We start from the raw sequence: 24,762 nt of genomic DNA, 5'->3' as shown, positions 1-24,762 counted from the left end.
TGTTTTTTAAACTATCTGAATGTCACCTCGGTGGAAACGCATTCATTCAGTAAAACTTCACTTTACACAGTATATATTTTCAATTTTTTAAATATATGTTTTTTTACTTTTTAAGTAAACCATCCAGTATTAAAATAACTTTATTTCCTCTTCTACCCAGTTAAAGTCTCCAACTTCTAAGGCTCCTCAGATTTTTTTTATAAGGGATTAATTTCTCCTGTTCTCCACATTATTGTGTCTCCTCCTTACACTCCTGCACCTGACAGGATAGCGGATCGGGCTCCACAGGTCCCGAATTCTTGGGACTGGCCTCTCATCTTCACCCCAGTCTATTACTTCGTCCCACGAGTCCCACGACATCCAGTAGTCGTCGTCGGTCCATGAGGAGGAGACGGAGAAGTTTTCGCCGTGGTGGAGGGACATTTCACCAGCCGCCCTCAGGTCTGTCTGGCGTGCTTCAATCTCCTCTTCCCCACTATCCTGCCTGTCCCAGGCGCCAAGATAATGCCAAGAGACGGCAGATTTCGGATAGAGGGTTGACACCTTCACCGGAAGACTCGGAACTGAGGCGCTTTTTGTTGCTTTGCTATCCATTGCTAGCTTTACACTTGACAACTGCATGTATCAAGAGGAGATGTGAGCGGTCTGACAGTGGCCAGAGCAGGTTCTGTGGAATGCAGTGATGTCACTGTGCCATAATATGGACTGCAAAGTTCCATTGTCATTAAAAATTTAAAGTTAATTACTGCGAGTTATTTTCTCTTATAGGCCTAGGCTACTTGACCTCACCTCACACATGTCCTTTTTTTTCGATTTATTTCTATTTTCTCCCCTTTATTTTCTCCCCTTTATCCCAATCCACTTCTTTTACTGTCTTGTTTACTTCAGGAAATCTAAATCTAGTTGTCTTGTTGCTGAAATTTTGAACACAGGTGAGGCAGGGTTATTATAGATTAAAACTCAAATCTTAAAAAATACTTTAAATAAAATAGCCTAAACGTTAACTAAAATATAAAAAACTAAACTTATCATTTCCTTCATTTTCACCTGATGTACTAAAATAACTTGCACTAGGCCTAATCTGAAGAAAAAAAAAACTATAGACATTAAAAAACTTTTTTATTATTAAAAACACAACAAAATTACTAAATCTTAAAACCAATTTAATCAAATAAAAACTAATTTAAAATATGAATAAAAATTATAATAGAATTAAAGTTATACTAAAATAACATTGGTGTGAAGCTGTGAACTGTGAAGAAAAGGAGGAGTGCTGCTGGATGTGTGAACAAACCCCGCCGCCTTCTGTTCTGTTCCCGTCATGCCCCGAGTGAAGCAACGCTGAAGTGTGTGCCTGAGTGCGTGCGCGAGTGTGTGTGTGAGGACCATAGACGGTGAGGACACAACCATCGTTCCTGTATATGTGTCCACTGCACTTGTTGTTACCGGTGTGGTGGATGCTTAAGAAAAGAAACTGTGTCGAAAAAAGAAGATAAGATAGGAAAGAAAAGAAAAGAAACTGTCCCGAAAAAAAGTGGATAGGATATTATGTGATGTTTCTTTAAAAATGGTAAGTAGAAACTTTTGTAGCTAAAGTTTGCGCGAGCCTCTTTGTGTTTAAAGTTTGTCATCGAGGCCTCGTGTTATTTAATTGGCGTTGTGGTTTATAGTTTACAGAACATGTATTCTCATTTCTAAATCATCTTTTTGACTTTGTTTAGAGATATACGACGTATTTTAAGGGCTACTTTTAGAGTTTTTCGTGGCCTATCATTCATTTATCTTCGCGGCTGTTCTTGAGAGGAGTGTGGCGTATACCAGTAGCTGGAAAAGTTTCGCCGTGATTTCACTTTAGGATTAATAATGGTGTCTCTTCTGAAATAACCATCATGTGTTTGTTTTTTTATTATTTTATTTAATTTTTAGCAGAGCATGGCATGTTTATTGTTGCGAGTAGATGTGGTCAATGAAACCATGTCATGTTTATGATCTGTTGATTGCTCTGTTTACACCTCTGGTCTGATGATGAGTAATGAAGGATGGGTTATCTTTTCGACCATTACATTCCTCGAAATCTGTCTCTTGATTAATGCCTCATTCGCTCATGATACTAGTTTCACCAGTGTCAGATCTGTAGAAAAGCTGAGTGAGGTTGGTTTGTGGTCCTGGTATTTAGTGTTTGTAATATAATCAGACTTTTCCTCCCCTGTGTTCTAGATACTTTTACTTAATCCAGCAGTGACTAGAATCTTTTCAGTTTCACTAATAACGTTTCATACCTCATACTGGCATCTGTTCAATTAGTCACTTTCATTACGTTTTGGTAATAATGATTCTTTTGTAATACTGCCTTGGTTGTGATGCTTAACTATTATTGCAACATCAAGAAATAGCAAATGCTAATTGTGGTTCAGATGTCAACTATTAATTTCCGACTAGTATGTTTTCCATTTGTTCATGGTACCAATTTGATTACTTTAGCTACTTGTAACTATTCAACTAGTTACTAGGATATATTTTTGTTTCCCTGCAGTAAATATTTAGACAATGGTGACTTATCTCTTTATAGACACGTGTGTATTCCAGTTGTTTGTAGTAATCTTTAAACTTTTTTTCTTATAGGGACATTTTAATTTAACTATAAAGTCGGCATTGATATACCAATATAGTTTTTTATGGTTTTAGTTAACTATAATAACCCTGACTAGTCATTAAAAATGACAAAGTAAAAAAAAGAAAAAAGTGAACCTAGTGTCTCATAAATAAGTAATAGTATCTAATAAATCACCAGAAAATCAGGAATAGATACTACCTACTATTAGGATAGTTAGTAGAAGAAAGAAGTAACCTACTAGTATTGAACAAGAGCTTGTGTCTGAAGTAATACGACCCGTCACTCATACTGATAATTAAAATGAATAAATAAGAAATTAAGTACTAGTAACATATAAATGTATACTATTTACAACTATTAGTATGTTACAGCTTAATAAACCTACAGCTTTCAATATAACATGTTAAAATTAAACTGCTACTCGGCCAGTCTGTCCCTTTGCTCTGATCAAGAGCCCAACAAATTCAGCTGAGAAAAACTAGAATCTCAAAAAAGCTTGTCTTAGACTAGCAATAAAAGGTCAGCATCTTTTAAGGTTATGTGTAATCTGTAGCTTATCTGTTTTTGCGTGTGTGTGTGTGTGTGAGTGAAACAGAGACTTTCTGTATTTTATCTGGCCTGTTGATGTGTGAGAGGGGGAGGTTAGCTTCATGGTCATAGCCAGTTTGCAAGCCAGGCATTTTTCACACAGTAACAGAACTAGTAAATCAGTTACAGCATGTGTAAACAAGAAATTCTCGCATTTTGCAGCTGCTGAATCCATTATCACACTATGAAAACTAGAGCGAACCAGTTAATATTTATGTAACCATTGCCCTCCCGCTGTTTTAGTTCAAAACGGCAGTTTTTAGTTTATAAGATAGCCTAAACAATGATGGTGGAGGTGTCAAATTTTGTGTGTCTTATTCTAAATGTAAATGAAGGAGGGCGTTTGTTGTTTCTACTCTCTGCTGCAGACTGGAGCAGCCTGCTTTTCTTGTTTGACCGATAAGGATAAACCTTAGCCTCATTTCACTTGGCTATATTATTCATGAATCATCTCAATCCAGCGGATGATTCAGGGGAGGTGCAGCCTGCAGCAGAAGTTATCATTCAGCTAGAATAGTACAGTAATGAAACCACCCGCAGGAAATGGCAATTACATGCTGAGGGCAGGTCTGAGTATTATTTTAGTGTGACTCTGTTTATGCAATGATCCTTCTTGGTCCTCCAGCAATTTGAAGTGCAAAGTCAGTGCCTTTAACCGCCATTCATCAAGGTGCAGCTGAATTTGGGTATGAAATGTGCATCCTAGTCAGCATCCTTCTCCTCATAATGAAGCACTAGTCATGCGTTTATGCCATAAATAAAAGACAAGCAAACTAGAAGAGCAAACCTGCCCATAAACTTTATGGGCAGGTTTGCTCTTCTCGTTTGCTTGTCTTTTATTTAGCCTTCATGCACTTTACACATGCTAGTCTTTATGAATGAATGTACTGTTTGAATAGCAGCACACACATTGTTCGAGTGCTATTAAGCATTGTTAGTGTGCTCACAAGGTGTATCATGCCTTTCTTGAGGATGGAGTTGTTTGCCATTGTAACAGCTGAGTGCTGTACAACTGTCAAATTCATAAGTTGAACAAGGTAATTGTTTTTTTTTATATTAAAACAGTTTTTCCCATCACAACTTAATATGACAACAATAAAATTATAAGGTAGTTCACATAAAATTGCAACAGAAGAGAAGATATTGAAGAATGTCTTTTTTTCTTCATATAGTGGAATTCAGTGGAGGCCAGTGTAGTTTTAGATCTTGATCTTCTTGTTCTACATAAGGAAAACATATATATATATATATATATTAGTCTTGTGTCTTTTCTATGTTTTTGCTTGGTTATTTTCAGAATTAAGCCTTTGAGCAGTTGACATGCCATCACATGGTGTCCTGCACTGTCATCCAATACTTCATCTAAAACTATTTTAAGCAGCATTTTTTTCTAATTATTATTAATTAAATTGCCATTTTTATGACCTTTATAATAATTAACAAACTACATGGAATTTTTGTATGTTTGAAAAGTCTCATACCTCACTTTCAGACTAATTCTGAGGTGGACTGCAAACATGCTTAAAGTCGTCATGAAATCAAATTTTACCATTCGTATTTTTATATGTAATATTGTAGTGTTTATTATAAATGATTTATCTGTGCACTTCATTATTTTTTTTAAATTCATGTACCCTTATAATCTTTAATCAAATACGTTACCCTTCCCCCCCCCCTCGAAACGACTTCTCTTCCGGTCAAAAACTATTACTAGAGGGTGTGGCTATAGAGTGCCGAAGTTACGATGTCACTCTGCAGGCCAAAACGCGGAAGTGAGTTAGCATTTTACTTTAGCACTCCCGGTTCCCTCGCTCTAAAGTCTATGGGATTTTTGAATGGGTTTTTGCTAAATCGCCTGACATAAGGTCTGTGGTGAATAAAGCCTCTAAATATTTTCACGTTTTGATCTATGACATCGAACACACAGTTATAACCTGCTTGTGGTTTTTTAAACTTTATTGTGTCTGCTTGTGTTTTTTAAAAACTTGATATAGGCTTCCAAATGTATACATTTTGGATTAACTTGTAAAGATTATCTTGATAGACAAAACGGGTAAGGGTCACAACTCTTTGTTAAACACAGATCTTATTTTTTGCGATTTTCCAAAAGTCTATGGGGAAAATGCATAGCTTTTCGATCGAGGGAACCCATGCGCCGCTAGCTTCCGAGTTGTCCTGCAAAGTGACGTCATCACTTCGGCACTCTATTGGGGTCTGTCTCGTTTCTGGCCTGCCTCTCAGAAACCTGTCAGTGTCACTGACAGCCAGCAAATATGGTGCTTAGGTGCATTTTTGGTTGCGCTCCTCACGTCCTCTTTGTTATCCCTAAACAACCTCGTCTGCGTGCCCGCTGGCTCGAATTCCTGCATTTTGAAGGAGGAGGAATAACGGCGAGTTCGCGTCTGTGTGCAAGGCATTTTACTGAAGAATGTTTTAAGAATTTGGTACGATATAAAATGGGATGCTCTCGAGGGTGTACTTGACTATCATCCGCCTCATCTTGGTTCGCGGGAGGCTCATATAAATATGGGGTGATTCCTTCCGGAAAATTTGGCTGCTCGTCCTCGTTCTCATCGTCGGGTTTCTTCCTCAATTAAAAATTCTTCATGGGAGGGTAACGGTGGAGAGAAATCCTCCACAACTGACTGTAAACTGGCATTCAAATCTGCCTCCATTTTGTTAGCAACGCCCAACCTCCAACGATCCAATCAATTCCCGAAGGACGAAATCAAGCCCCGGCCTACATTTTTTTTTTTTTCTAATTTCAGAAGCCGTTTCACTCAGATACAAGTCTCAATAAGGAAAAAAAAAAAGGACAATCTCATCTTTCGTTTCATGACGACTTTAAATGTGATTAAAATGGTGACCCAACAAAGCATCTTTTAATGTGTGCCTTTTATATAGATCTGTATATCTTAACCTAAAACTAGATGTTGTAAAACAAAAGCAAGTTGCCGTTCGAAAGTTTGGGCTCAGTAAGGCCCCAAATCCAGTGTGAACGGCACAAACCACATGGAATCAGATCCTTTCAAATCAGATTTGGGCCACTTCCATATGTGGTCCTTAATCCGATACAGGTCAGATGTTTTGCTATGCGACCTCAGTCTGAACTCTGAACAGTCATAACGTAATTCATGCGACTTTAATGTCACTAGTCTAGAGCAACATTCATCTCAATTCAGCACTCCTGGGAGTCACTTAAAGTCCCTGTAAAGGCAATTTCAAAAAAAAAATTCTAAACACATTATAAATGTTAGAAATGTATTGCTAAAACATATTACAAAGACTGTGAACTGTGAAGTACTGAATTGTGAAGTTAGACCGTTAAACAGTTTTTCACCATTTCTATTTTCCGGATTTTCTGGGCGGGGCTAAAACAGGGCTCGATGACGCACTGGAGCCCTCGAGCTCCTGGACACGCCCTACTTGATGACGCACTGGAGCCGCTGAGGTTGGCCGCTCCTAACAATATTATAGAGCACATTCACATTAGTTTGCCGCTCAATCGCGAGTTACTGTCAGTACTATTAGTAACACAGCCTACAGATTGCTAGCTATGCCTTCGTCACGGAAATGCGTAGGCTACTACCTGGATGCGATCACCGGATCACGTACAAAACAGATCGGTGTCCTTATTTAAATTTCCGAAAAACGATTACATCAAGAAGAAGTGGATTAATTTTGTGAAGAGCCACCTTGATGGAGAGCTGAGGATCACCGCCAAAACCCGCCTCTGTAAGTGATCATTTTACACGGGATAGTTTTATAAACTTTCGTCGGAGATAACTGTCTGGGATTCACTGATAATCCGCTGTTACTGGTGAATGGGGCCGAACCGACTCCCGCCTCAGCCTTCATCCTCCCGTCGCGCCGACAACTGGTGCCATCATCGGCAGTGCATGCCCACCGTGCGAGCATCTATTCCGGCTGTAGAGTTGAGTGTGGCGAGTCGACGGCAGCTTTCCCGCGAGTGGGCGTGGTTTCAGCGCATCCAGCGGACACGCCCCCAGCGTTTGAGAGCAGAGATTACTGCTCATTTTTTCAAGATTTTGATAGCTTATTTTATGTACTTGCTGGCTTTTTTTATCATTCAAATTTGGCTGGGTGACTAATAACACATTTTTCTGTGGTGTGACAAACTCAAAACACATACTTAATTTTGACTTTACAGGGACTTTAAAAGATAATACATACCTGAAGTTATCAAGACCGTTGCGAAAGGTAGTCAGTGGATGGACAGTGATGTGTCAGAACTTATAAGTATTACAGTGACAGCTCTATACAAGCAAAAATGGGGGCTTATCATATGTTTAAAAACTCTGCTCTCTTTTTTCTAATCTTTGTTTTCTTTATATTGCCTGTGCATAAATTCATAGTCTTCCCCTGGAGATTACACTAATGAATAAATGCGTAATCACTTACTTTAATGTTCTCTGTGATTTACTTCCGTATGAAAGCGTGCAGCGTGACGTCTTTTTATCGTTCCTTTTTCCGTATGCGGGACCATAATCTGTTCACACTGGAATCTGATATTGGCCACATTTGAAACAACAATGTCAACAGCTGTACAGAAAAATCGGGTCTGAGCAATAAATCGGAATTGATCACTAAGGCTTGCAGTGTGAACGTAACACTTTTAAAATGTTTTTGAAAGGAGTGTATTCTGCTCGGCATGTCACGCTCGTGGGGTTTTCAGCATCTGCCATCTCACTACATGAGGACACTCCTCCAGAGCTGTTTGCAGAGTTCACCTCACAAACATTTCACAATTGCATTTGATAGAACTATTGTCAGATACACACAGAAACTCTAAGATCTTCACTACAACCCACCAAACAAATGTTCAGTTTATCTTGAAGAAACTGACACAAATAATTAGTATTGTACAGTAGACTGAACTTCTAAAAATAACAATAATAATACTGTTCATTCATTGCTAATGCATTAACTAATGTTAACTTTGTTAAATTATGTATTCGTCTTTGTTAACATTAGTTAATACAAATACAACTTTTCATTGTTAGTTCAAGTTTACATTTATTCATTGTAGAAGCTTTTATCCAAAGCGACTTACACTTGAGGAATACAAGCGATTCAAGGCAGGAAACACGAGAAGTGCTAGTAATACAAAGTTTCAGTCATCACTCAGGATAGTTCAAGTTAGGTGGGGATGAGGAAATAGTGAGAGCATTGACAAATATAGTGTGAATATATATATATTTTTGCAAGCTGCTGCATTTAAGTGATCACGGAGGAGATGAGTTATCAGCTGCTTCTTGAAAATTGTCAGGGATTCAGCTTTCCAGATCGGCTTGGGAAGATCATTCCACCTACAAGGAACATTGAAATCATTCTTGAGTGTGTTTGTATCTCTCTGTGATGATGGTACTATGAGGCGCCACTCACTTACCGACTGCAGGTTCCTGGAGGGTATGTACACTCCTAAGAGAGAATGGAGATAGGAGGGGGCAAAGTCTGTGGCCTGCCCCAATATCTTGAACTTGACGTAAGCTGCAACCGGAAGCCAGTTCAAAGAGATAAACAGTGTGACATGGGCTCTTTTGGGTTCATTGAAGACCAGTTAAGCCGCTGTGTTCTGAATCATTTGAAGAGGTTTGATTGCACTTCTTGGAATTATTTGCAATATTCCAGCCTAGAAAGGACAGGGGCCTGGACGAGAAGTTGTTGCATGCTGCTCAGTGAGGCTTGATCTTCCTTGTACAAACCTGCATGATCATGCTCTAGTAGCAATGTGGTCTTTGAAGGTCAGCTACTCATCAAAAATTAACCCAATATTCCTGGCCAAACTCTATGGGATTATTGTTGCTGAACCTTGCTGGATGGTGAAACTGTGCTGTACTGATGAAGTGGCTGGGAAGAAGAGAAGTTCTCTCTTTGAGGTTGAGTTGCCGGTTATATTCTTTCATCCATGCCGAGGTGTCCGCCAGGTAGTCTGTTAGCTCCAGTCCTTAAAATAATATAGATACAACATTTGATTTTAATAATGTAGTAATAAATGTTGAAATTAACTAAGACTGATTTTGCTTTAGAAGTATTTCTCTAATGTAACTAATGTAGTAAAATAATAAAAAACAGAATCCAAATTAAAACAGACTACACAGAATTTATGAAAAAATTTAATTCAACGTTTCACATAATTAATCTATTATTGTTATTAAAATGTTAAATTAAGTTTTTAAATTATGAATTCAAATGATTAGACATCCTTTTTTTATTAATTAAACCATTCAAATGGAAAACAGGAAAGTAAGCGGCCCTAGGAAACTGATATTCTTTTAGGATTCTTTGATGAATAGAAAGTTCAAAATAACAATTTATTTGAAATGGAAATCTTTTGTAACATGATAAATATCTTCACTGTCACTTTTGACCAATTTTTGATGTGTCCTTGCATAATAAAAGTATTAATGTAATACTACTTTATTAAAAGTGTTAATTTATTTCAAAACACAAACATAGAACTTCCTGCCCCCAAACTTTTGAAAGAAAGTGTTTAATTATACATGTATATGATTATATTTTTATTATTATATATAAAAATACATTTGTAAATTTGGCTGTTGGGTTTGTGTAAAAAAAAATATATATATATTTTTTTGTGCTTACCGGAAATGGGAGGAAACATTTCATTTCTTTTGGAAGACAAATTATATCTATATCTGACTGTATCTGTGCAAATATACATTTTTATTCAAATGGTACTTTCCTCTGAATTTATCAATACTTTTTTGCTCTAGTAAAAAAATAGTCAAAAAATAAAGATCCATTAAAAAAACCCAAGCCTGTTTACTGTAGTCATGTCTTCTGCTCTTTAACCTTGTCTGACAAGAGCTTAGGAATGTGACAAACTAAAACCAGTTTGCTGTTTCAGAGAAGAAACAGATTTGTTTCATTATCCTGTGTTCTCAGGAGTGAACTGAAGCCTTACATTAGCACGCCCTTTCTCTTGCCTGTGTCTAGTAGCCTCTGTGTTGATGCTTTGCATTTGGCAAGCCACTTTTATCCAAAGAGACTTACATTGTAATAAAATCTATATATTGAATCCATTATATCAGTTTATCATTTATCATCTTATAAGTTTATGCATTCCCTTGATCAGTCCTCCACTTTAGCATGTGCGTGTGCTGGAGTCAAACCAAAACAGATCATACCTGTATGTTCACTACAAGTGTAACCAGAGTGAATCATGTCAGATACACCTCTGTAACCTTTACCTGCACCGCGATAGTCACTCAAAGACCATTAAGGTTTTTTTTTACCAAATAGATTTAAGCAAAATGTGTGGAACAGGGCTATTCATTAATTTGTTCTTACTCAGTTCTTATGTTGTGTATGGATCCATCTAAATGATTGTTTGCACAAATGATTTGTATAATGAATATTTGGTCTCAAATTATTTTTATCAATTTTAATGACATGACAAATTAGTGCCCTACTCGATCCCACTTAAATGAACATTTAAGGTTAATTGCAGTTTATAAAAACTGTCAAAAGTTGCCAATTACCACAGAAAATAGTGGTATTACCATTTTTTTCCCAATGTACACATGTAAATCCTGGGAACCCGGTAACTTCTACATTATATCTGTGTAAGGATACAAGGAAGAAACTGTTGATGCATCTAAATTTGTATTTTATCCAGAATGGCCCGTATACGGGCAACCTAAATTTACTTCACTATATTACTATTAAATCCTAATCTAGTCATGACAAACTATATATCGTTGGAAAGGTCTAAGACTCAAGAATACATATTTGTTGATGATTTTGCAGAAAAAAATATATTTTGGAAGATGAATGGATTAATATATGACAAGAGTGTGCATCAAAAAATCTGTATCATTACAGGAGTTTTCACCTTTGTAACAAAAAGTCAACAACCACTCTTTTAATCATTCAAACTTTGATTTGCATACTAAAAGTTCACAATAAAACATAGTCGTGCCCAGAATTAATCATACCCCTGGTAAATATGATCAAAACTGTCTGTAAAAAATAAATCTGCATTGTTTATCCTTTTGATCTTTCATTCAAAAAATTGGCAACATTCTAACCTTTCATTGAAGTAAAAGAATTGAAAGTGGGGGGGGAATCACATTATGAAATAAAAAATTTTCTCCAAAACACGTTGGCCACAATTATTGCCACCCTTTTATTAAATACTTTTTGCAATCTCCTTTTGCCAAGATAACAGCTCTGAGTTTTCTCCTATAATGCCTGATGATTTTGGAGAACACCTGACAAGAGATCAGAGACCATTCCTCCACACAGAATCTCTCCAGATCCTTCAGATTCCCAGATCCATGTTGGTGCTTCTCTTCAGTTCATTCCACTCATCAGGTCAGGGAACTGGGACGATCATGGCAGGCAGAAGCTTCATTTTGTGCTCCGTAACTAATTTTTGTGTTGATTTTGATGTTTGTTTTGGATTGCTGTCCTGATGGAAGATCCAACCACGGCCCATTATAAGATTTCTAGCAGAAGGCGTCAGGTTTAGATTTTTTATCTGTTGATATTTGATAGAATCCACGATGCCATGTATCTGAACAAGAAGTCCAGGACCTCCAGTAGAAAAATAGGCCCCCAACATTAAAGATCCAACGATATATTAAATTGTACACATGGGGTACTTTTTATCCTTGTGTGCACCAAACCCATCTAGCGTGTTTGCTGGCAAAAAGCTCTTTTTTTAGTTTCATCTGACCACAGAAACCTGTGCCGTTTGAAGTTCCAGTCGTGTCTGACAACTGAATTTGCTGGAGTTTGTTTTTGGATGAGCGAGGAAGATTTTTCTTGAAACCCTCCCAAACAACATGTCTTGATGTAGGGGTTGTTTGATCTTTTTTTTTGTGGCTTTCTGACCCACAAGACTAATCTCTGCAATTCTCCGTCTGTGATCCTTGAAGAGTCTTTGGCCACTCAAACTTTCCTCCTCACTGTCCATTAAGAAAATATAGACACACGTCCTCTTCCTGGCAGAATCGTAACATCTTTAGTTGATTATAACTTCTTAATTATTGCCCTGATGGCCAAAATGGGGATTTTCAATTCTTTAGCTATTTTCTTACATCCACTTTCTATTTTGTGAAGCTCAACAATCTTTTGATGCACATCAGAACTATGTTCTTTGGTTTTATTCATTGTGATGGATGATTAAGGGAATTTGGCATTTGTGCTTCCTCATTTTTAAACTCCTGTGAAACAAGAAGTCATAGCTGGACAATTTCATGTTCCTAGTCACCCTGGTGTGCTAAAAAAGGTAAATATTAATGGGAATATACTTCAGAGATATTTTATTCATAAAAAATTATAGGGGTATGAATAATTGTGGCCAACGTGTTTTGGAGAAAAACATTTATTTTATAATGTGATTTCCCCCCCATTTTCAATTCTTTTACTTCAATGAAAGGTTAGATTTTTGGCAATTTTTTGAATGAAAGATCAAAAGGATAAACGATACAGATTTATTTTTTACAGCCATTTTTGATCATATTTACCAGGGGTATGATTAATTCTGGGCACGACTGTATATAATCTTGTATTTGTCAATAAAAAAATATAAAATAATATTATCCTCTAAAAAGTACACTACCGTTCAAAAGTTTGGGGTCAGTGAGAATTTTATTTTTATTTTTTGGAGGAAAGAAATCAATACTTTTATTTATCAAGGACAGTAAAGACATTTATAATGTTACAAAAGATTCTATTTCAAACAAATGCTGTTCTTTTGAACTTCCTATTCATCAAAGAATCCTAAAAAAAAACTAAAAAAAAACTGTACAACTGACAGACCAACAACTGTTTCAACATTGATAATAATAATAAATGTTTCTTGAGCATCAAATCCTCATATTATACTGATTTGTGAAGGATCATTTGACACTGAAGACACTGACACTGGTGATGCTGAAAATTCAGCTTTGATCACAGGAATAAATTACACTTTACTATATATTCACACAGAAAACAGCTGATTTACACTGGAATAATATTTAATACTATAACTGATTTTTGTTGTATTTTTAATCAAATAAGCGCAGCCATGGTTAGCAGAAGAGAATTCTTTTAAAAGCATTTAAAATCGTACCGACCCCAAACTTTTGAACGGTAGTGTATATTATGTATATTATCCTCTAAAATATATTATTATATTTTTTGTCACCTTTTTTTATTACATCACATATTTTAGTAGTTATCATAAATTAGGCATCATTTGAAAGCTTATGAACTCTGAATTCACCCTGTGAAAACCATTTTGAAATTGAATTTTGCGTTACCATAGAAACGGTACTCTAAATTATTTGATCAGGCTCCGCCCCTTTTGGCCATCATCATGTTTCATAATTTATGATCAAAACCTTTTCTAATCATGACAAAACACATATTGTCAGAAAGGTCTGAGTCTCAAGGTTCCATATTTTTGTGACAGAAGTGATATTTGGACAGAAATGTTTTAATATGTTATGGCAGAATGCACACAATTAAATGGAATTCAATGTCACCCGGTGGCTATTTGTGGTATTACGCCTAAACAAAATCTCATGGGAACTTCAATGTTTGGGATATCAACTTCAAATTTGGAACACAACTTGGTTAGATATATGGCTTTGACTTTCTGTCATTTTTAGGCTGAAACCTATATTAATTTATATATATTTTTAATAAAAGAAAAATATATATTTTATTATATTTTCATAACAATAAACTTAAACTTCAATAACTTTAATATAATTTAATCCTATTAATTTATTCCACTTCAGCAATAATCTGCAAGAGTCTTCTTTTAAAAGAGATCAACCGTAAGTCTTTAGTCCAAAGGGTTCATGAATTACAACCGTTTAAGTTTGGGTAGTGCATTTTCACGTCAACGCTCAAAAAGGGGGGTGACAGTTAAGGGGTTAAATTACAGACCCAAAGCTAACTTTCTGCTTCTATGCTCAGGTCTGACAGAGACTATTCATCCTGCATTTGGCTGTATCTGCTCCATGACTTACCTGGCAGGCATGACCCTCTCACAGCAAAGATAAACCTGCATCCTCCAGCCTTTAACCGCCTCTGGTTATCACTACGGCCACAGGTCAGTGCTTTGGCATCCTGGACAGGAACTGTAGTAACAGTACAGCAGCTTTTTTGTGAAGCAGCAACATTGGAATATATATATGTATGTGTGTTAATATAAATATATTTATTTTATTTATTTATTTAAAGAGTTTATACTTTTATTCAACAAGGACACATTAAATTGATCAAAAGTGACTGATAAGACATTAAAGAATCCAAAATAAGTATCACAGTTTCCACAAAAATATTAAGCAGCATAATAAGAAATGTTTTTGAGCACCAAATCATCATATTAGAATGATTTCTGAAGGATTTTGTGACTGGAGTAATGGCTGCTGAAAATTCAGCTTTGCCATCAAAGTTGCTACAAAATTTCCACTGTTGATACCAATAGCGGATTATTAAGAGTGATATCTGCCGTTACCGATAACGATAGCTTGATTTTAAGGAAAATAAATCTCACCCAAATAATGCTGTAAACTATACAGGGAACCCTCTCATTTGCTGCATTACTATTATATTAGAGGTTAAAATTAACAACAGAGCCCTAACTATTATATTCAACTGCTATTTATTTTCAGATATAATAATTACACTCAAATAAAAAATTTAATGTTTGTATACAACTCAAAAGCACATAAAGTTGCTTTCATAAACACTTCAAGCATACATGTGTAATTAACAGTAAACTCCTCTCTAGTGTTTTTTATTTAGGCCTATAGCTAACTAACAAACTGAACATTGGATAACTTTCCTCAGGTAAATGCAACATTAAGTGACAGTTCACAAGCTGTTTTATTAACATCTTTCCGTCATTGAAACATGGATTGAGCGATTACATGAGACATGATACATTTCGGTAAGTTGTACTGTATCTTTTAATATACCTGTTAATGCATCTATATCATGTTTCATGGTATAACCTGTATTAAAGTGGAAGAAAAGACTCGCTGGCTACAGTGATTGGGCACGTCACAATTAAAACAGTTAAACAATTAAAACACAATTAAAACAAAACCCCATTTATTGTTTGAATTTTATGATAAAATGTACAGAATTTGAAAGCTGAGACAGCACAGCACTCTTTACAATTATTTGATGGCTATGTGCGCTACAAATAAAGTTTGGTGTAAAGAAAAACTGCGGACCTTGCAACCCTGGCTTGAACTATGAGTCAAATAGAGCCTGCTTTAACGTTGCTATTTTTTAACTGTTTATTGTTGCGTTAACTTAGACAGCTTTAAATTCAATACAAGACACTTTCTTCACACCCACACACACAGTCTGACACGTTTTTCAGCCCCCTTTTGATGGATGGTATAATTGGCCTTGATAATCGGCTGTTTTTAAACAATAGATTATTGGCTGATACATCGGTGTAGCCCTAATATTACTGTTTCTTCAAAGAAAATCTTGAACTGCTCTGAACGTTTGAACAGTAGCATAGTGCTGATCAACCTGGTCAATGGCATGTTTATGGAACCTGTTTATTTTTATGATTCCATTTGGTGGCACAAAAATGACATGCTTCACCCTTTAAGATTTTTTTTTCTGTCAAATTAATCGTTGAGCCATTACAGGTTTATTAAGACAAAACTGAGCGTCTAACAGTGTTTCTTGACTGTTTTAATTGTCTTCTGGCTGTCTTTTAGTTTTTCAGAACATAAGATGGAAGAAATCGATTCTGGGAGAGTCAAGTCCTTGCCAGAAGATTCAAATGTCCTGTCCACATATTCTGCTGACTCCATCAATATTGACGGTTGGCTATTTAACCCGTTTAGTTACTGTAGCCATTAAACTTGTTATCATCACAGGTCTTGTTTGTTGATGTCAATAGGGAGTGTATATTTACTCCTCTTCTACACAGATGGTCGTTATAATGCGCTGCGTGAAGATCTGGAAGCAGATGCTCGGGATTTTGAAGCTCCCACTTGGAGTTTAGCTGTTGACCAGCATTATTTGAAAAACTATTCCAAAGATGCCATTAAAAGGCAGGACGTAATACATGGTAAGGGGTGTGATAACTTGTTACTTTTTTTGTCTCGTAGAAATTTAATTTGAGCAATACAAAAAAAGTCTGTTGTTGTTTTTATGGCAGAGCTGATTCAGACTGAAATAAACCATGTGCGGACGCTAAAGCTGGTTTTGGGCGTATACGTGCGAGAACTGCGTGAGACCCTGCAAATGGATGAGACGCGATTGGAAAGGCTCTTTCCACAGGTGGATAACCTGCTGCTGGTGCACAAGCTTTTCCTCAACCGCCTTAAACAGCGAAGAGTCGATTCCATGGAGGCAGGCAGTACCCAGAATTACTGCATCCACAGTATTGGAGACATCCTCATCGCACAGGTATCTTTATCATATATCTGCTGTAGGATGTACATAGATATGTTAGATGCCCTAACAGGCAAGTTTATACTTGAGGCTTAATAGCTAGTTATACGACAAAGACTGATTTCTCTAGCTGCATGCTTTGGATCACCAAACTGTCAGTTATATCCAGTGTCCTTTTATATGATCTTTGAATCCACATTCCCCAGAGCTGAGCTAAGCAGCAGGTGCTTCCTGAAATGAATGGAATTATTGTTTTAACATTACATTAGGATGCCAAAAAGTGCCTTTTTTAAAATCTAGGTCATGCACATTTCTCAAGCCAAAGATTGATTGTTTTGCTTTAACTAAAAAAAAGGTGTTTTGACACTTTAGTGGAATATGTCTATAGTAATGTGATGAACTACATTGCTAGCACACTTCATACATCCACTAAAATCATCTTGACGTGAGTTAAGTCATTTTATAGCAAGTGGACAAGAAAAATGAATTAAGTTCTGAGAAAATGTTTCATATCATTCTAATGCATTAGAAGAAAGAAAACAGTTATTGTAAATTGTAATAATATTTCACAATATTAGTATTTGTATTGTACTTTTGATTAAATAAATGCAGCATATAGTGAGCATAAGAGACTTCTTTTAAAACCTTTAAAATAATCTTACAGACAGCAAACTTTTCAATGGTAGTGTGTATGATTAAAAAGAAGTAGTGTTCATTTTTCACGTTATTAACAGTGCTTAAATATTCAGGATATTTACACTCCTAAATGTTTCTTTATTAACTTCTGGTATTGTTTTGAAAATATTTTGTGTGTATCTTTGTTGCTCTCTGATTTGCATGTTTGTTTGTGTGTGTACTGTAGTTCTCAGGTGAAATGAGAGACAGACTGCAATACTGCTATGGAGTGTTCTGCAGTCACCATACCGATGCAGTCAACTTCTCTAAAGACTTAATGCAAAACAAGAAGTTCCTGGCTTTAATAAGAGTAAGACCTGACCTTTTGTTCTCAAGTAAAAAAAAAAAATAGTGTTGAAATAGTGCTTTATATAATATTCTTTTAAGAAATGATATATTTAGTGAATCATTTCACTTTCTGATAGTAATTTATTTTTCTGTCCTCAGAAAATACGTCAGTTGTCCATTATACGAAGATTAGGAATACCAGAGATTATTCTCCTTATAACGCAGCGCATCACAAAGTATCCAGTTCTGTTTGAACGTGTCATTAAATACACTGAAGGTACGTTTACTTTGCTTTCAAGAAAAAGTATCTGTTCTGTTTTGAGTTTGTATTGTTTTTGTTTTATTTTTGTTTTTTAATGTAACTCAAAAAAGTAGGACATTAAAATCTTAACATGTTTGGGGTCGGTAAGATTTTTTTTTTATTGTTCTTTACAGAAGTTTCTTTGCTAACCAAGGCTGCATTTATTTGATCCAAAATACAGTAAAAACAGTTCTATTGTGAAATGTTATTGCAATTTAAAATAAGTTTTCTATTTTAATATATTTTAAAATTTAATTTATTCCAGTGAGGGCAAAGCTGAATTTTTAGCATCATTTCTCCAGTCTTCAGTGTCACATGATCCTTCAGAAATCATTGTAATATGCTGATTTGCTACTCAAGAAACATTTCTTATGTTTAAAACACTTTTTTTTTTTTTTTTGAATAGAAAGTTAAAAAACGTTCTTTTTTTTTAAACTAATTTCAAACTTTAACGGAAATGTATACATGAATGTGAATGCAGAAATAATTGTAAATGAAATATAGCTGAAACATAAAAGTTTAGTTGTAGTTTGGTTCTATTACAGATACAAGGTACAGGTGTGTAGTTTTTATAATGTAAAAAGTGAAAAGTACTTAATTGAGCAGTATATCAGAGTTAATCTTTTAATGTCACTTTTGCGTGGCAGATTAAACCGTGTTTACAGAAATACAGTTTTCATTTAACATATTAATAATGGATATTGTGTCTGAACAGCACAAAGCATGTCCATAAGTCACCTTCATTGAGGTTGTATGATTTTTCATCCTTTTGACAGTTGACTCAGAGGAACATAAGAACTTGGTACGAGGTCTAGACTTGCTGAAAGAGACCATATCACAAGTGAATACTCATGTGGACGAGTTTGAGAAAGCGGCAAGGCTAAGGGACTTGAGCAGTAAGCTGGAGCCTAAGTCTCAGGTCAAGATGACCCACGGGCGAGTGTTCCGCAGAGAAGACATGGTACAGGGCGAGAGGAGGCTGCTTCACGAGGGCATGCTCAACTGGAGGTTAACTTCTAACAAAAGCAAAGGTGATCGTTGTATAATTTACATATCTATTAAAATCATGCCTGGACTTAAACTAAAATAGTATGGTTTTGATGCTATAAGTCATTATATAAAAAATGTATTATGTCATTTTGCTTCACTTTGGTCATTTGATAGGTGACAGACATTTCAGTATTTTCTCTCTTATTCCTTTAGATGTCCTTGTCTTGCTGTTGTCAGATGTTTTGCTGCTGTTACTGGAGAAAGATCAGAGACTTACCTTTGCCTCTCTGGTGAGCAGAATGTAATCATTTGCATTTTGTTTATGTATAACGTACAGTAGGCTTGCTGCGATGCAGTAGGCTTGAGTCTGTGTTACCGGTGTTACACGCTGTTCAGCCGTACACTATCACATTACTTGCCCACGTGGCACCGCACCACTGACGTTTTGCTTTTTTATAGAAATAAAAACCATTTAGTTCATTTGGACAACGGATGCTACAATTATAATCTGAAGGCGTCTTCTCTGCTCCATACAGCAAGAGCTGCAGTCACAGCGCAGTGCAGCAGAAGTCAGATTTCACTTATTACGTGTTGAGACTAGAGTAAGGTGAGATGACTGACAGGACAATGCAGGAGGATGTTGTGCGCCACAGATCCTGAGCGTCATTGACAAATATCCCATTTTGTAAAATGTGTGGTCCGTACCACTGCTCCCTATACACAGAGTACACGTGATCGTAAATTCAAAAGGGATTTCAATACCCCGCATATAGGAAGCGTCTCTCTGATGTCCGTAAGTTTTAGGCCTATTGACAGAGTACGCGTGATCGCGAATTTAAAATCGAAAGTGAAAAGCGAGCCCCCCACCCGCCGGTGTTATCGGTAGTAACGGACATCCCTTGCATACAGTTGCCATTATCATTAAATGTCAGCATGTTCTCTGCCCCTGTAGGATGGTAAGCCTGCAGTGATTTCACTGCTGAAGCTCATTGTGCGTGAAGTGGCTCATGACGAGAAGGCCATGTTTCTGATCTCCGCATCCTCGGACACTCCTGAGATGTACGAGTTTCACACCTCCTCCGGAGAGGAGCGCAACATCTGGCGAGACAAAATCTGGAAGGCCGTGGAATGGTATGTTTCATAAACATCTTTGATGTTTAAATCTTCTCTTTTTTTTTTTAAATCCACTACCGTTCAAAAGTTTGTTGGTAATTTTTTTAAGTTTTTAAAGAAGTCTCTTATTCTCCCCAAAGCTGCATTTATTTGATAAAAAATACAGTAAAACAGTAATACTGTGCAATTACAGTAACTTTACTTACAATAAACATTTCTTATTGTTATCAATGATGAATATTTTGGGGGGAACGGCGATACATTTTTTTCAGGATTCTTTGATGAATGTATTGAGGTTTGTTAAAAAATAGTTCAGAATAGTGAAATCTAAGTAATATAAAATTGTGTCTGGGTTTTTTTTTTTTTTTCTAACATTATTATTCTGATTATGTTTCAGCTGTCCAGAAGATGAGGAAGAGGAGCCAGAAGAACTGTCTGTGAGGATCCGGGACTTTCAAAGTAACATGCACATTTCTGTATCACAATCTATGATCAGTCTTCCTTCCACTACTGTAAAATGAATTGATGTCACAATTAACGTATTGGCTTTTCTTTTTCAATGCTGTTTTCTGAGTAGTGAAGCTTTCTATGCGGGATGCATTGATAGAGCAGAACCTTACAGAAAAGCTGAGGTTATTCACCGGCATTGCAGCCTATGTGACAGGTGTTACTGACAGCTCACCAAGTGAGCGCCATCTGCTGCGTTGGAATGCAACAGACCCCCTGCAGGGGGAACAACTTCTCGCCAGAGCCCTAAAAGATGGTGAGACTTGCACTGGAAAGGGGGAAGGGGAATTCATGCTTCTATTCAGATTGACATCTTAAGGTATTTCTCTGCAGAATAAAGTGTAAGCTTGGCTTACCTTTTATTTACATTTCAAGTGATAACCCTTCTTAGGTGCTGTTGTACTGTAATTTTGAATAGTCACATTTTAAGACATTTTTTTAGGTTAATATATGCTAAAGTTGAATACTAAAGCATGGTGGATTGTAATCTATGTCTATAATCTTTCTTCAGTGGAGATTTTACAAAACTTGCTGGTAACATGTGAGCAGGGCCAAACTCCTCCTCCTGGTGAGGGGATGGATCTGGTGCCACTACCCAAGAGACCTGATGCTTTCAGAGGCTTTGAGAGCGATACCTACATGCTACCTGGAAGTGAGAGAAACTTTCTTTATTTCATGACATTAATGTAATGGTTACATATTCATTGCCATTGACCGATGGACTGGTTGTTTGTAGATGGTATTGCGAGTTTAGTGGAAAGATCGAGGGATAGAAGTCAGTGGTCCATCCCTCAGCTCAGAGAGCTTTATTCTAATGAGAACCTGGAGCTGTCGGTGAGCTGACACTGCAGTATCACGCTTGTTATTTTTTTGGAGAAGTACTGGTATAAACCAAAATGTATGTTCTTGCTTTTGACCCATTAGGCAGATGAGGAGATAACTCTAGAGAGCTGGAATGCGTATCTGTCAGTCTTCTTCCCTAAAGCAGAGGTGAGATATAATATTCTTTGTGTGTTTGGAATAAAGAAGCCGCTTTTCCTCAAAACTTTGGATGATTGACAGTGTGATGATAACTGTAAAGTGGCCTATATACTATCTCTGATAAACCACAGACTGAAAGTCATTCATTTACAAAGAGAGAATTCTGGGAGTTCTGACCATATGCGAATCCGGAATTTTCTGATCCGATTTGATTATCTTCGTTTAAGTAAAAATATTTGAACTTTTGCGGCTAGATTGTATGAGTATGAGTGCAAAGTGAGAATTACCAATATTATTTCTTTATTTGTCCACTAAAACATCATTCTGTAACAGTATTTCTGTAAAATGGGCCGTTATGAATAACTTTGTCTGAAATTATTTTATAACATTAAATAATTATTTACATTGATCAGCTCTAGAAAAACCTATTTTTAGTGTCTTTTGTTCTGTGTGGACTCATCTACTGACTCTTCATTCAGTTAAGTGTGGTGAACAAGTGGATGGTGCTTTCAAAGCAATTTGAAAGTTCTTTGCAAAATGCAACAATCGTATGCGAATGTCGGAGAAGGTTAAAAAGACAGTTTAAGGTTGAATGATGTTGTCACTCCCTAAAAAAACCAAATCCAATCCTATTTATCCAAACCTGCCTCACTGTTAAAATTGTATATGAAATTTGACCAGGTCAGATTTCATGTTTGTTTTTTTTCCCAATTTTTCCCATATTCTCTTGTGTAGTCAACTTACTTTAAACATATGTTACTTTTATTGATCATATTCTGTTTTTATCTCCACAGCTTTATGACATTGTAACTAAATTGTCTCAGAAACTTTACAGCCTTCAGGTAATCCAAACTCTAAATGTGCATTTCATGTAGTGCTTCTCTCGTAATTATCCAATGATTCATTACCTGTTGCCTATGATAGTTTTAAATAGAAGATTCATCTGTGTAGATCCAGATCAGCACAACATGAATCTTTGATTTCCTTATCCGTTCCCTTCCTTCCTCAGTCCATCGTCCAGCAGCAAGAGAGCCACATCGAGGTGCAACGCGCCACTATTGAGGAGCTGATGTCCAGACCCAGGGGCAACTCACTCCTGGAGAAGGAAAAGCATCGGAACCTAGAAAAGCAGCGCGAGGAGCTGGTCAACTTCCAGCGGCTCCAGAATCAGCACCGACAGGAGCAGCAGCAGTGGGAGCAGCAAAGAGCCTGGCAGAGGGAGCAGGCAGAGATCAGGGAGAAGGAGCTGAGGGAGAGAGAACTGGAATGCAGCAAACAGGAAGAAAAGCTGGCGGAAGACAATCAGGAACTGGCCAGGGGCAGAGCGCAATACCAGGAGGATCTGGAGCGCCTTCGAGACTCTACACGTAATGTGGAGAGGGAGAAAGAAAAGCTGGAGCAGTTGGAGAAGAAGTTTAAGAAGTATGAGAAGAATGAAAACATACCCAAAATTGCCATCTTTCCCCTGGAGAATGAACAGATACAGGTTTGGGCAATATTATATTATATCTGAGAAAAATGTACTGATCTTCTAATACCACTGATATTTCATACTACACATTAGTGCACTTGCAAAATAAAACAATATATTCATTTCAGAAGTTTGTTTATTGAATATATGTGCCATTTGTAAATCAGACAAAGTTTCCTTTCTCTCTCTAGTTACCTCCTCCACCCTACCCTATATTGAATGTGGTTACTCCCAGCTTTGAAGAGAGGCCTCCCCTGGTACCACCACGCAGGGAGAGCATCACAGCCCCTCCTGTTAAAGCAGAAGTGCCCATCCACCTCATTAGTACCACCAACCAATCCCACAAAGCCGGCTCTGTCCAACAGAAGATCCCCACTAAGCTGGCCGCTCAACCTAAAGGCAAGGAGAAGCACAGCAAGCACAGGAACTCCCACCAGCGCACCAACAGCGCAGGTAAGAACTGCTTTATGACCTCCATCACATCAGAGTGTGAGCTGATACCTTTTCTGGGCTGTCGTGTAGAGGTATCAGTTGGTTTTAGGTGATTTCGATTTTGAACTTGAACATCTTCTCACACTTTTAGCTGGCATAGAGGTGTCTCAGTTACTTCCCATCAAAGTTACGGGAAAGGAAGGAGGCAGTTTAAGAGCCATGAGATCCAACAGTCCTCACCAACTCCGCCCAGGTGAAACTTCTTTATTCTGTCTCACCTCACGTACAGCTTCTTTCTATCTTAGGATTTGTTTAATGGGATAATTTTACTCCAAACCTCTTACACACTTCTTTGTACTATGTGTATCTTCATATTGCTTACACGCAGCACTGTTTTAGTCATTTAAACCATTCATAGTTGTGTTTCTGCATTAGTAAATCTATTTCTGTGGTGTTTCTGCAGATATCTTTATGCCACCAGAGAAGTCATCTAGCTCTGTGCCCTCTTATTCAGGAAATGCCATCAGGAGGCACAACACCACTCAGAACACACACAGTACCCAGCCAGTGCAACGTAAACCCAAAGACAATGCAGTTGCAGAAGACATTTATTTCTTTTAATGTCCCTGTGTGATCTGTAGGACTACAACATGAATGCAGAGGGTTTTTTCCTCTCTAACATGACCTGCACTGACTCAAATGTATTTTTTAAAGAAATGAAACAGTCTTGGTTGTAGTCTTAATCATGATTTCTGTTTTTACTCTTATTTTTACCTTTAATATTTGGGAGGAATCATTCCTGGCAGTACTTAGTTTTATGGCTCTTACATTAACCCTTTTTCCTAAACAGTCTGTTTCCTGACAATCACAGTATCATGTTCAGTTCTCCATTACAGAGTGGTCTTTGTCTTAACAATTTGTCATTCCTGTAAATAGCTGTTTTTAGTTATTTATTGTGATTTTTATTTCAGGGATGTTTGGCCCCATAAGCGTTACACTGCAAAAGTCTTCGTGTTCTTCTCTGGACTCTTTATAGGATGTATGTAATCAAGAACTTCTCAGCTGTGACATTTAAAAAAAAATATGTGGAAGTTTTGGTTTAAAATGTAAATTTCCTTTTTTCATTTTCTGTCCATTTTCTGCACAGATCAAAGAATCTTTTACATTGTTTTGTGTGTCAACTGGAAAATAATGTTATATTTGAGCAAATATTTTGTAGTGTTTTAGAAAAAATGAGCCTTGTTTTTCTTTATGACGGAGGATATATGTTCTTAACTACTAAATGTCAGAGGTACCACCTCTTATTTCCTTTTAGTTTTGTCTCATTCGTTTATACTGTACATAACTAGATCATGGCACAATTCTGTTGATTTAATTTTGGGAAAA

At 36.8% G+C, this 24,762-nt stretch overlaps 1 protein-coding gene across 2 annotated transcripts; it reads left to right on the top strand.

The window, feature by feature from the left end:
- Positions 1-1,402: 1,402 nt before the first annotated feature.
- On the top strand, positions 1,403-24,461 carry arhgef18a (rho/rac guanine nucleotide exchange factor (GEF) 18a). Of its 2 annotated transcripts, none has more exons than XM_056236490.1 (20): positions 1,403-1,570; positions 14,165-14,300; positions 15,945-16,043; positions 16,152-16,292; positions 16,383-16,633; positions 17,481-17,603; positions 17,741-17,858; positions 18,659-18,913; positions 19,086-19,162; positions 19,825-20,003; positions 20,383-20,444; positions 20,563-20,748; positions 21,004-21,144; positions 21,229-21,326; positions 21,417-21,482; positions 22,268-22,315; positions 22,483-22,959; positions 23,136-23,397; positions 23,528-23,629; positions 23,840-24,461. In XM_056236490.1, exons 3-20 carry the CDS (start codon positions 15,953-15,955, stop codon positions 23,995-23,997), a joined length of 2,835 nt encoding a protein of 944 aa, XP_056092465.1. In that variant the 5' UTR covers positions 1,403-1,570; positions 14,165-14,300; positions 15,945-15,952; the 3' UTR covers positions 23,998-24,461. The 2 variants fall into 2 exon arrangements, with proteins under 2 accessions (XP_056092465.1, XP_056092466.1); XM_056236491.1 differs by having other exon boundaries at positions 15,937-16,043.
- Positions 24,462-24,762: the final 301 nt, after the last annotated feature.

Source organism: Rhinichthys klamathensis, unplaced genomic scaffold (assembly GCF_029890125.1).
Source record: "Rhinichthys klamathensis goyatoka isolate OS25496 unplaced genomic scaffold, OSU_Roscu_1.1 h1tg000446l_1, whole genome shotgun sequence".
In the NCBI taxonomy this organism is placed as follows: domain Eukaryota; kingdom Metazoa; phylum Chordata; class Actinopteri; order Cypriniformes; family Leuciscidae; genus Rhinichthys; species Rhinichthys klamathensis.
This window is presented reverse-complemented; position numbering and strand designations above follow the sequence as displayed.

Excerpts from the sequence above, each read along its gene's own strand:
- arhgef18a (XM_056236490.1), top strand. The coding sequence starts at position 15,953 with ATGGAAGAAATCGATTCTGGGAGAGTCAAGTCCTTGCCAGAAGATTCA. Across the intron at positions 16,293-16,382 it reads AAGGCAGGACGTAATACATG|AGCTGATTCAGACTGAAATA; the intron begins GTAAGGGGTGTG and ends TTTTTATGGCAG. Across the intron at positions 22,960-23,135 it reads TGGAGAATGAACAGATACAG|TTACCTCCTCCACCCTACCC; the intron begins GTTTGGGCAATA and ends TTCTCTCTCTAG.